Source organism: Panthera leo, chromosome F3, assembly GCF_018350215.1.
Source record: "Panthera leo isolate Ple1 chromosome F3, P.leo_Ple1_pat1.1, whole genome shotgun sequence".
Taxonomy (NCBI): Eukaryota; Metazoa; Chordata; class Mammalia; order Carnivora; family Felidae; genus Panthera; species Panthera leo.
Genome location: NC_056696.1, coordinates 31,345,652 through 31,358,572, shown reverse-complemented (window position 1 = coordinate 31,358,572; position 12,921 = coordinate 31,345,652). Strand labels below are relative to the sequence as shown.

General features: G+C 53.1%; 1 protein-coding gene across 3 annotated transcripts in view; it reads right to left on the bottom strand.

Moving 5' to 3' along the window:
* Positions 1 to 12,921, bottom strand: part of PACC1 (proton activated chloride channel 1) — a 34,679-nt gene that overhangs the window by 3,050 nt on the left and 18,708 nt on the right. For 2 of the 3 annotated variants that reach the window (XM_042926075.1, XM_042926076.1), the window contains exons 3-6: positions 9,298 to 9,507; positions 7,767 to 7,918; positions 2,667 to 2,809; positions 1,594 to 1,738 (exon numbers count right to left, since the gene is read on the bottom strand). In XM_042926075.1, coding sequence (XP_042782009.1) covers positions 1,594 to 1,738; positions 2,667 to 2,809; positions 7,767 to 7,918; positions 9,298 to 9,507 — 650 coding nt within the window. The remainder of the gene's footprint in view (positions 1 to 1,593; positions 1,739 to 2,666; positions 2,810 to 7,766; positions 7,919 to 9,297; positions 9,508 to 12,921) is intronic. The other variant, XM_042926077.1, reaches the window with a different exon arrangement.

Genomic DNA, 12,921 nt, shown 5'->3' with positions numbered 1-12,921 from the left:
GAGGCAGAGCCCAGCCCCGGCCACAGGGCCGGCTCCACCACCGAGCTGAGCCTCCCGCTTCGCCACTTGCAGAGCGGCGGCGGACAAAATGCCGGCATCACCGAGGTGTGGTCAGGATCAAATGAGATAAGACATGGGTATTTTAAACTTTAAAACACTACATAAAAAACATTTTTCAACTTTGTTCAAAAGGGTTCATGTCACCCACCGAAACACTTCCAACTTAGACAATCACGAACGGCACAAACATGGTAAAATGGACATGTTCGCCGGGACTTAGGTCCCTTTGGGTTCTGAACCGTGGGGCGAGCCGGGCAGACCCAGGCTGCACCCGACTACGGTGAACACATCGAGGCTCCTTTCCTCGGCTGCCGTGGGGCCAGAGGAGGAAGATCTCGGGAGTTCTCGGAGAAAAGCGTGGAGCAAAAATCCAGGACGTGACAGTTACCTCACAAACGGAACACTTTAGGGACCCACTGCCGGGGGGCTAGGGGGGTAGGTTCCACCTCCTGAGGCAGGAACAAAGCCTGTCCTCTTGAAGAAAACCGGCCCGAAGCCCTTCCCAAACCCTCCTCCTCTCCAGTCTGAGAGGCCAGAGCACAGGGAAGGGGTGGGCCCGGACGAGCGCATGGCTTCTGCCCAACGACAGCCCCGTGTCACTGGGAGTAGGTCCTTCTACTCCAACCCAGGCCTTTCCCAGTGCTGCCCCTCAGGGTCCAGCCTGCTGAAACACCTCCAAGGAGGAGCCAAGTTTTCAGAACAGACTCCCTCGCTACCTCTGTAGGCACTCGGCCACTGATACACAGGACGGTGGCCTCAGGGTGTAGGTGTGGGTAAGGGGGCTGCCACCGCGGAGGTGAAAGTTCCAAAGGTAGGGGTGCAGCCTCGCTTTCAGCGATGACTGGCAAACAGCCCTGCCACGGCAACCAAAATGTCCCCTGCCCCCATCCCCACTGCCAGGCCCGTTCCCAAGGTCCTCCCCCATCCGCTGCCGAGACCGTGGCTAGAAACCTCGGGCACATCTCCTGGTTCCAGGCTAGTGGGCTGAAAGCTTTCAATCACACTTCCCATTAGTAACACATTTTTGAGTACATACCCCACATACATGACTTCCTCAGAAGTGACGTAAACATTACTCTTCTTCTAATGTTCAAAATACTCAAAAACGGAAAAAGGATGAGGTCAAGAAATTAGTACAAAAAGCAAGCTAATATTTTCCTCATGCATCTCAATGGACCCTCACGTGCACCACACTTCGGAGGCCACTGTATCTAGTCTGTCTTCCCTGCAAGTCCTCTATCTTCCACGAGGCCAGCGGCCTCCGACGGCCAAGAACACGGACTGTGCTGGGCGCGCCACCTGCTCTGTGAAATGCAGGCGTCCCTGCTTGGCCCACGTGTCTGGGGAGGACCGGCTGCAGCCCAGGCAAAGGCCTAGAGCGTGCCCAGCCTGCGGGACATGGCCGCTCCCTGGCACGGGGTCCCTTCTCACCATACGACTTCCCCAAGGTCCTCTCTCCTGCGAAGCTGCTGTCCACCCCGGACTCCAGGGTGGAAGCGGCCAACGGTGCGAAGCACACCCGGCGCCACCTACCTCCTGCCGGAACTCCACTGCTTCCCGCCCATCCTCCTCCTTGGTCTTCACCAGGGACATCTTGACCCAGGTGCGGAAGCCGCCAGAGAACTTCCAGCTGGAATAGGCGCTCTCGCAGGACTGCATGAAGCCCACCCTGTCTGGGCTGGGAGGACAGAGAAAAAGGGGACAAGTTAGGCCCAACAGCAGGATTCAAAGTCAGCTGGACTCAAACTCCAGCCCCTACTCCAAGCCAGTTTTCTCGGCTACCGCCACGAGGACAGGGCCCACTTCCTGCTTCCTTTCCAAGCTCTGCTTCTAGGCTTCCGAACAGAGGGAGAGTTGTCACCCGCCATGAGGCAGGTCCCCCCAACCCCTGCTCCCAGAGCACTGGCCCTGAGCGGGCAGGTGCGCCCACCAGCATGACAACTCTGGCCCTCGGTGGCCCTGGGGAGCCCTCGCTGGGCTGCTAGCCTCCCTCTGGGAGGCCCAGTGAGGGGAGGACAGCTCCTCGGCTCCACGCAGGGAGGGCAGAGGGAATGCTGGGGGGCAGACAGGGTGGAAGACGCCACAGCAGAGGCTCCAAGCTCCAGATCAGGAAGGACGGAGCAGTGGTACATGAGTAGGGGAGGTGGCCCATGGCCTCATCACCCCGGGGGAGCCGCCTCTCCTCCGGGGTGGCTACCGCCCCCAGTGGGCACTCTGGGTCCCAGTGTGTCCCCCACGCAGACAAGAAGCTTCATCCCCGTATTAAAAACGTGTGGCAAACACACACCGCGCGTTGGACATGCTGCCCACGACACAGCAGGGGAGACCCGGCAGAGGCAGGGACTGCCCTCGGGCTCACACGGTCCAAGGCAGCTCCTCTCGCCTTAGCCCCCCGAACGGACAGGACCAAGCCTCTGCCTCTAAGTCTGAACACTCGCCACACCAGACCCGCTTCCTTAGTGAAGCCAGGTTTCCTGGACAGCTAGGCTCCAGGTCAGTCCCTGGAGTCGGGCCCCATCACTGCCCCACTTGCCCACCCCGGCCCGGGATGAGCAAGCGGACAGGAGACGGCGTGCGGCAAGCCCGGCACGGACTGGAAACGCCACCTTTGCAGGAACTCCTGGAAAGACGAGAAGAGGAGGTAATCGATGGCACTGAAGTCCTCGCTACTCTCATTCAGGCGGAACTGGAGGAAGACCAGCTCCCGCTTCTTCACTTCCCGGGGCCCCTGCACGATCAGGGCGGATTTCTGCAGAGAGACAAGGGCCGGAATCAGCCCTGTGGGAGCCCCGCCTGTGGCCCCAGAGACACTGAGGGTGACCAGCAAACTCCTCGCCCAGCGGCCCCCAGCTGACCACAGGCCACCCCTCCTGCTGCCCACGGCTGGCTCCCGCTCAGCCCCACAGCGCGACTCTGCGGCTAGCGCCTGGCCCAGCGCTGGGAGCAACGGTCCTCCGTCCATTTTCCTCACTGGCTGCCTGTGCTACGGATGCCCTCGGAAGGGACGCTAACGTACATCCAGTATGCGGACAAATGTCTTCTTCCGGTCTGTCGCTTTGCCATTAACTTTGTTTCTAATGTCACTTGTTAGATGAAGCTTTAAATTTGATACAGTGATAATCTGTAAATCTTTTTCTCTATGGCTTCCAGGTTTTGCTTGCGGAGGAAAACCAAAATTACATCGATGTTCTCTTATAGCGCTTTTTAAACTTTTTTACATTCAGACGTTTTATGTGCGTGGCTTTCAGTTTTGCATCTGGTGTGAAAGAGGGACCTACCTCCCGCTCCCCAGACGAGGGACAGATGCGGAGTTCATCCCTGCGGGTCTACACTGTTCTGCCATCTGGCCGGGCAGGTCCCCTCTGCGACGCGCCTCCTACCACCACCCCCAGCGGGTGACTGCCATACACGTGTTCTTCTCCATGTACTTTAAAACTGGACTGTTAAATTCCATGAAAAAACCAACTGGGACTTTTAACTGTGATGACGCTGGATTTACAGATTAATTACCGTAACTGACTTACAGATTAATGAATTACAGATAAACATCTGTACCGCAGTAACCTCCATAAATGCTCTCCAGATGTGGAAGAGCGGGCACCATCAGGCACAGGTGCTACACGCACACTCACTGCACATTAACGAATTGTGCCGCTCAATCCTTATCCCATTTTGTGTCTATTCGATCCGCGAATGCGAAAGAGAAACATGTGCATTTAGTCACACTTCAAGGCAATGGAATTTTTTGTTCCTAATAGGTTTTGCCCAAAACATACAAAAGGAATGCTATTTTGCAAAGATCTGTAACTCTTAATTCTTAGTGGAGAATAGTATAGTTTTTTATCTAAATTAAACATCTCTTGTAACCCTTGGCACCCGGTACAGCAGTGTGACTGATGTTCACGTGCCCACTCACTTGTTCTGCCTCTTGTTGCATTTTTCCCAGGAAACCTCCGTCCATCTATTTATTTTCAACCTTTCCATGACACGTTGAGTAGCAGCAGAGAATGCACACTGTTCCCACTACCCGCTTCCTCCTGGAGAACTAGAACCGCTTCCCCAATCCCACATTTTAGCAGCACGGTCACCCTGCTGGAGCCTCATTTCTGGCCTCGGCCGTGGCCATGTGATGACGTTCCTGGAATGTGCACCAAAGTGACTCATGAGACTCCACACTGTGCCCCGAAACAGGGCACCGCTTGTCCTCCACGTCTCACCCTCCCAGAGCGGAAAACGCATACACGTGCTGGCAAGCCATGGCTGACCACGAGGACCAAGACTGCGCCACGGGGAGGTGGAGTGGCAGACAGAAGCCATCGCTGCCTGCCCTGCGAGGCGGCATGGCCCAACGTGCCCACCGCCTGCACACCCGACCGGCTCCAAAGAAACAGACTTCTCTCTGGTCTCAGCCACTGGGTCTGTTTGAGGTGTTTGCTTTTGCACAGCAGCTTAGTCTATTCTCTGCCCGATGCACAAAGTTATTTTCTGGAACTGGAGTGCTGTGGGAACCATCTAAAAGAGACAAGGACTTAACATCTGGACAGTGGGAATACAGCAGGCGGTCCTACAAGCTGGAAAGACGGTGGCCCTAATTGTGGCAGAGCAAAGTGTGCAGTAAAAGTTAGCTAAACCAGGGGTGCCTGGGTGGCTCGGTCAGTTAAGCCTCCAACCTTGGCTCAGGTCATGATCTCACAGCCCTGCGTCCGGCTCTATGCTGACAGCTTAGAGCCTGGACGCTGCTTTGGATTCTGTGTCTCCCTCTCTCTCTGCCCCTCCCCCACTCACACTCTTTTTCTATCAAAAATAAATAAATGTTAAAAAAAAAAAAAAGTTAGCTAAACCGAGGGCACAAGAGACACTAGAAAACAATGAGAATCTGAAATCTGACAAAGCAGGTCATATGAGCACCAACCCCCGCCCTCGCCTGTCACTTTCACACAGACTAGCCAGGAGGCAGACAGCCAGCAGCCTACAGGGTTCTGAGACCTCCTACTACAAACAAAGGAGGCGGAGCTGGAGCAGAGTAAAGGACAAGCCCACAAGCCAAGCACCAAGTCTGCAAGGTGTCAGCCTACACAGCAGGAAGCGGGTGCACCAGAGGGCATATTTTCTAAAGTCCACCCCAGGCATGGCGCCGGAGGATCTCTACCCAGGCAAAGTCTCCCAGTGGCGATCAATGACACATCTAACCAAGGTGCTCCTTGGGTGCGAGATGGGATGAGCCACACCTCCCCCCTACTCAGGGAATGTCCTTGCTGCCACTTGCCAGGCCCTACTTCCCAGCGTAAGTGCACGTGTATGTGTGGGGGGGGGGGGGACCTCTCCTACCCTCCCCTGCGCTCCCCCATCCCTCCTCCTCCTCCACCACTGTGGGGCCTGAGGGCAGAACTCCTCTCCAAAGGAGCCACATCTAGAACTGCTGGAGAATACTGACCTTCACCCAGAGCTGGCCGCAGTAACTGCCTTCACTGCAGTTTCCATACAAACAACTCTCCCTGGGGCGCCTGACTGGCTCAGTCAGTTAAGCCAGGATTCTTGGTTTCAGCTCAGGTCATGATCTCACGGTTCCTGAGTTCGAGCCCTGCACTGGACTCTGAGGCTGGACAGTGTGGAGCCTGCCTGCGATTCCCTCTCCTTCTCTCCCTGTCCCTACCTCCCCACGTGCACCCTCTCTCAAAATAAATGAATAAACTGAAAATAATTATATATATTAAAAAATAACTTTTGTGCTCTTATTTCATGGATGTTTATAATATTTAAATTACGTAATTACCGCAGTAAGCACCACCAGCACACACAGGTTTGGGAATGAAGGCAACGGGCTCCTGGGAAGTGTCCGCTCAGGGGGCACCGACAGGAAGGACACCCACAGACCCGCATGTGCACTGCCCGGCCCTCCGACTGGTATGTTTCCCAGAGCGGCCAGCAAGAAGCGGCCGGCAAGAAGCGGCTGGGAATCCGCATGGTGTTTCTATGGCACATCCAGCTCTTCCTTAAAATGTTTACAAATTATTCTCCCTTTCCTTTAAATTAGCATCCATTGCCCTGTTCTGGAGTCCATTCTCTTTTATTCCTCTTGGTCCTCTCCTAGGCTGTCGGTTTCCCGTAAATGTCTAGCAAGCCTTCACTGTCCGTTCCCACTCCCGAGAGAAGGACCAGGGTGACTAGCTTAGGGCTGGGGGTGTGGCTGTCCTCACCGGTTCTCCCACGGCGCCCCTGCCTGGGGCTGACGCTCCGTGGCAGCAGGCAGGCAATGCCAGGCCAGGTATTTGGCGTGTCTCTTGTGTGAAGATTCCTTCCCGGTACTTGTCCCCTCCCCTGCACCGTGGAGGCCCAGTCTCCAGTTCTGCTCTGTTTCTCTCTGCTGCCCCAGTGCCCAAGCAGGGAACCTCCCCAGAGCTTGCGTACATACGAATGGCCCCTGGGCCTCGTACCCGGAAGGAAACGCCGTCCCCAGCAGCTCTGCGCGCCCTGGGAGGGTAGGAGAGCAGCCACCCGGTCCCATGATGACTGGTCCCATGATGACTGTCCCGTGATGACTGTCCTGACCGCTGCCCTGCCCTTTGGGCGAGCTGACTCGGGAGCTGGGAGCCAGAAGGAAGGCTTTCACCTCTCCTGAAGCCTCTCCTGCGCCCGCTGTAGGGCGCGGCCTTTCTCTGGTTTGTTTGCTCCACCCACCTGCCCCAACTTCTATTTTACACCGGTTCAAAACGCCTAGTCCGCTGGTGATACCGCTCCTGGGTTTGTGGGACTTTTATGGATACTTTATTTTGTTCCAGTTTTTGCAGGCGAGGGAACCATTTGAGCAGGATCTCAGGAGGAGGCCTGGAACAAAGGTCATCAGAACCACCTCAGTGTGACTCTTCTACCTTAGACCCAGGGGGGCAAGTCAGGCTCCAGGGCAGACCACTCACTCTCTCCTCACCTGGCCATTACTTCTATCCGAAGCTTCGCCTCCCGCTGCTCGCCGCTCCCGGGGGCACCTGACCCTCCACACACACCCAACTACTGTAACAGTGCAGACAAAAATGCAACCTGCTATTTCCTCTACCTTGAAAACCCTTCCTTCCTCACTTTGATCTAGAAAGCTTTTACTCAGTCCCATTCAATCCTTTCCGAAACGAGGATACGGGATGCAAAAAGATGTACATAAACGTAAAATTCCTTCCCTGCCTTCGACACCCTGTGCAGGTGCCACTGACCCTCACCTCCCCCCAACCCTGCTGGGCTGAGCTGTGAGTGATGCCAGTGCTGGGGTCCTTGTTCCCAGACCAGCTTCTTTACATATTTATTTCAAAACATGGATTCCCAGGCCCTGTCCCTAGGATTGACTGGCCCCACGTGGAACCTAGGAATCTTTATTTTCAAAATGCACCCTGGCAGTTGTGTTGGGCAGTCAGGTAATGGGACTCACTTGACTACGTCCCACCGGCTTCGCCCTGCATCCTTCCAGCAAGGAGAGGATCTGATCGCACTGTCAGGAATCCCTGAGGATCAGAGAATGCTGACGCCCTCACAGCCCTGCCTGATGCAGCCAGCCAGCCATGGCCATGACCCGATTTGGGACAGCCTCGTGGTCGCTGGAGGCCAAGGGCCTGCACGAGGGGAGTGTGAGTGGCCTCGTGGCAGGAAGAAGACCGGGGGCTGCGGGGTGCGGGGTGGACAGCGTGCGCTGCCCAGGCCTGGCGTGGGGAGACAGGAGTTACCAGAGTCTGGTTGGAGAAAGGGTCTGTGTAGTTGATCCTCTGGGTGGTGCAGTTCATGTCCCCAGGCTGGCCAGGGCTCCTCAGGGGCGGGATGACCTCGTAGTGGTGCTTACAGCTGAGCAACTGGGCCTGACCCGGGTACAGAGCAATACCTAGGGGAGCACGAACAGGAAAATGGGAGTGTCAGAAGTCACGGTCCCCCACCGTATCCCTACAGTCACATCACACACAGTTTTTCACACCCACCAACAACCCAAGTTCAAGACTCTCTGGGTGACGGCAGAGGAGGGAGAAGAAGAGGGTTATGGAGGGTGGAGAGCCACGGCTGCTGCCCTCAGAAAGCCCCTCTCCTGGCCTGGGGCACGGCCTCCCTGGCACCTGCACCGAAACCCACCCTACTTCCCCGCCCTGCTCGGCACACCCCGCGGGGGCTCCGCGGCCGGGCCCGGCAGCGCCGCCATCCGCAGGCGGATTCACTGCAAGGCCCTCGGCTCGGCTGCGGGACTCCCCACCTGTCACCGTGCCTCTCACCTCCTGCTCTGGCCGGGGCCTCCAGGTGTGCAACTCACACCCCAAAGGTCCCTCCCCCGCCCCAACCCCAGCACCTCACCGTGGGGCTCCACTGACGGAGAGAAAACAGAGCAGCATGAGAGCAGCATGTGGCACCAGACCCGGGCAGAGCTCAGAGAGACCCAGAGATCAGCAACAGAAAGTACAGCCCACAGATACAGGGACCAAAACAGACACACAAAGAGGGACGAACACGAGACAGGCAAAGATGGGTGAAGAAGCTACAAGCAGCACACTTTCAAGAAGCCCAGGTGGAAGGCACCAGAGACCGGCTGTGCCCCGTGGGCAGGCCATCCAGAGGGGGACTCTGGCATCCTGCGAGCACAGCACGTGCGCACACCAGCGGGGCACAGCCGAGGCCACGGAGTTCACGCCTCCCGGTTCACTCCCACGGTTCCAGAGCCCAGAGCCAGCCCCGCCTGCCCTGAAGGAGACACTACTTTCTATAGCAGAGACGACGGCCTCCTCAGGGCCCAGCCTCCCACCGGAACAGGAACAGCAGTGAGCCCCCTCCCCAGGCAGGGCCCTAACCACTTCCGAATGGCTTCACCTCCCCTGCCCCTCATCACTGGCCTCCGGCTCCAGCCGGGCTATACACATCCTCTCCAGAGGAGCCCTCTGCCTCCCTACACTTACTTTTGCTCCTGCTAATCCCCCTTCCAGAAAAACTCTCTTCTTGTCTATCAAAGCCCAGCTCAAATCCTATCTCCGTGCAAAGCATTCCGTGCCCACCCCAGTTACGCAGTGACCACTCCAGGCTCCGTGCACCCCTCTCCCTGGCACACGACATGCTCCTCTGGGTACTGACAGCAGCTCTCTGGGTGTGTACTCTTCTCCTTGACTGTGCTCGGCTCCTCTGCCTACCCGCGGTGCCCAGCCCGGTGTGGGAGTGCAACGGTGGCTCCTTTGCAAGCCAATGCCCCAGACCTGGGCCCTGATGCCCCTCCGGGACAGGCTCTACCTGGGGCGTCATAGCGATCCACCTCCTTGTAAGACACCGACATGACAGGGTGCTTGAGTTTCTCGCGGAAGTCTGTGATGGTCTGGTAGACCAGGAAGACAGCCACTGCCATGAGCAGCAGGTAGATGAAGATGAGCAGGACGGAGAAGACGTTCTTCAGGCAGGCCTTGCTGAAGCGGATGCTGCTAGAGGCAGACTCGCTGTCCAGGGCTGAAAAACACCACCACACATGTGACCCGGAGCCCTGGGGCAGGTGAGGTCAGAGGCAGCTGGCAATCTCCAGGCCCTTGACCTGCTTTACCAAGGAGGCAAGGTCACCCACACACCCCTAAATCATAACACGTGGCACCTATTGACATTCGCTATGCACTTCCTGTGCCAGAAAGGGGACTCCAAGAGGAAGGAGACACAGCTATTCTCTTTAAGAATCTCCCATCTGGAGGGACAAAGTTAAGATTCAACAAGGAAGCTGGCCCCAACCTATTTTTCTGGGCTTCTCCCTGACCACCCGGCTCCCACAGGGTCCCCAGCTCCAGCTGTGCTAAATGACTTTCTGTTTGTCCAGCATGCACACCCCCCCTCAACCCTAAGGCCCCTCACATTTGCCAATCCCTGTGCCTGGCCTGGAGCACTTTTCTTCCACAGCTGATTCCTGACTCATACTTCAGGTTTCAGTTTAGAAAGGCATTTTCTCAAGGAAGCCTTCCCTGACCCATAGCTTTGAGGACCCCTTCCTCAACTCTCCCAAGGCACCCTGTACGTCCTCTATCGTCACTGCAGTATCACAGTCTGTCTACACGTCTTTTTATCCTCCTCGGCTGTGAGCTCCGGAGAACAGGGCCAGGGCCAGTCGTGTCCATCCATACTGAACCATTAGCCCTTCACTATGTGCCTGGAACACAGCAGCATTCCGCATTTATATGGTGAATGACTTAATGACTGATTAAAGGTATTCTGATTCCTTCCATCCAACACAGCTCTGTCTCTCCTGCCTGCTCTCAGACCATGCCCAGCCTTGATTTTGCTCTGCTATGGACTAAGTTACGTGTACCCTGCCCCCTGACAAATTTACACTGAAGCCCTGATCTCCAGTGTGACTGTACTTGGAAATGGGGAATTTAAGGAGGTAATCAAGGTTAAATGAGGGCATAATAATGGGTCCTGACCCAACAAGACTAGTGTCCTTATAAGACAGAGAAGGAGACACCAGGGATGTAGACACACAGAGAAAAAGCCACATGAGGGCACAGGGAGAAGGTGGCCATGTGCAAGCCAAGGCAGGGGGCCTCAAGAGAAGCCAAACTTGCCAATTCTTTGATCTTTGATTTCCAGTCTAGAGCTGAGAAAAAAATTTCTGTTGTTTAAGCAACCCCACCTGGGGTACTTTGGTACGGCAACCCAAGCTGACTGAGACACTCCCATGGTGCTCTGTGCCCTCTCTACCCCTTGTCTGAAACTGTCGCTCCCTGAAGAAAAAGCCCTGTTCCCTCCACAGTGGATCAGCCCAAGGCTGAGGAAGAGTATGAATGCAAGTCTTAAAGGGTATGTGCGGCTTCCGGCTCCCAACTGTGACAAAATAGCTTAGTCACATCACCCTTCTATATACAATTACAAAATGTGGACAAAATACTTAAAAATTATGTGAAGGCAAAAGCAGGCAGAAACTAGAAGAGTAGGCCTTTGAAGGAAAGACTCTGCACTTGGTTAGATTTAATAATTTGCATGTTTTGCCCAAAAGCACTCACCAACCTCTATGAGGTATGGTTCAGGGTGGCCGCAGACAGGGTTCAGGGCTGGCAAACACCCAAATCTGCAAATAAAATCTGTTCAAATTCTTGGCTGGAGACATTGGGTGGGGGGGGAGAGGGTGGCCAAGATAAAAAGCAGCAGCTGCAAAACTAAAAGAACTGAATGGAGATTTCAGCCACTGCTAATTCGGAACTTGAGTCTCCTCACATTCACTACCTGCTAACACAAAAATCCTTCAGGAGGACTGTAGCATAATCTATAACCTCTATAACGCACCATTACAATGTTTAGTATTGAATCAAAAATCACTAGACATGTGAAGAAACAATAAAATGTGACCCACGCTCAAAGGAAAAAACAGTCTATAGAAACCAAAGCCAAGATGACCTGATGTTGCAATCAGCAGACAGGAACTTTACAGCATGTGGAGGAGCTAAAGGAAAATATATAGATAAGGAATGGACAAAGGGGAAATAGAGAAAAAGAAACTACGGGGAAACAGAAAAATAGAAACTATAAAGAAGAACCAAATGGAAACTCTAAAGCTGGAAAGAAAAGTAAATGAAATGAAAAATTCACTGTGCTTTCTTAAGAGCGAAGGAAGGCAAAGTAAGTAAATAAATAAAAAGTCGGTGTAGCTGAAGTTAAATAAAAAGAAATTAACCAATTTGGGGGGGGGGGGAGAAGAAAAAAATAAACAGAACCTACCTACCTAGATAACTATGGGACAGTATCCAACAGTCTAACCATACGTAACTGAAAAGAGACAACAGATCACAAAGAATATTTGAAAAAATAATGGCCCAAACTTCCCAAAACTAGAGAAAAAACACATCAATTTGCATTGATTGTGCAATATTGGAAACTGGAAACTCAATAATGCAAAGCAGAATAATAAGAACCCACTCCTAGGCAAATCATAGTCAAACTGCAAATGCAAAGATAAGAGAAAAAAATCTTGAAAGCAGCCAGAAAAAAAAAATATCACATACAGGATTTATATCTAATGATAGGTAACTTTTGATCAGAAATAATAGACTCCCCAAAAAAATTAATATAAAAAAAAAAATAATAGACACCAAAAGACACTTCTTTAAAGTGCTGAAATAAAAAAATTCTATCAATCTTGAATTAAATTCCAGCAAAACTAACTTTCAAAAATGAAGGTGAAATAAAGATATTTTCAAACATAAAGCTAAGAGAATTCATCACCAACAGACCCACACCTCAATGCATGAGGAAGAAATTCTGAAAGTTAAAGGGAAATAACACCAGATGATAATTTTCAAATGTACAGGAAGGAACAAAGATCACTGAAATGTGAAACCGGTAGGTAAATATAAAAAGCTATTTCTAGATTTTTAAAATGTAAGACTAAAGCAAACAATATCATAAGGTTTATAACTTTCAGGAGAGAATGGGAAAATGAAAACTACATGAGACAAACAGAAAACAGCAGAAAGGTAGAACCAAATCCAACCAAATCAATAATTACACTAAATGTGAGCAGACTAGGGGAGAGTCCAAGATGGCAACATAGGAAGACACTCAACTCAAATCCTCCCATGTCACACCAATTCTACACCTACATAGAAAGCAAATCCTCCTGAAGAACTGGTGCCTGATCAAACAGCTTCTGCACAACAAAAGATAAAGGGACCACATAAAGAATGGCAAAAGAGATGGAAACATAGTGACAACAGGCACCCCACCTCTGACACTGTGGACTGTAGCAGGAAGGGACTGCACTGAGGGACTCCTGTGCAGATTCACCTGCCCTGGCACACAGAAAAAAAGCTACGGTTTAAAAGGTAATGAGATTAAAGGTGAAGGAAACCCATTCACTAACTCCCGAGTGTCTGACAAATGGTGGGG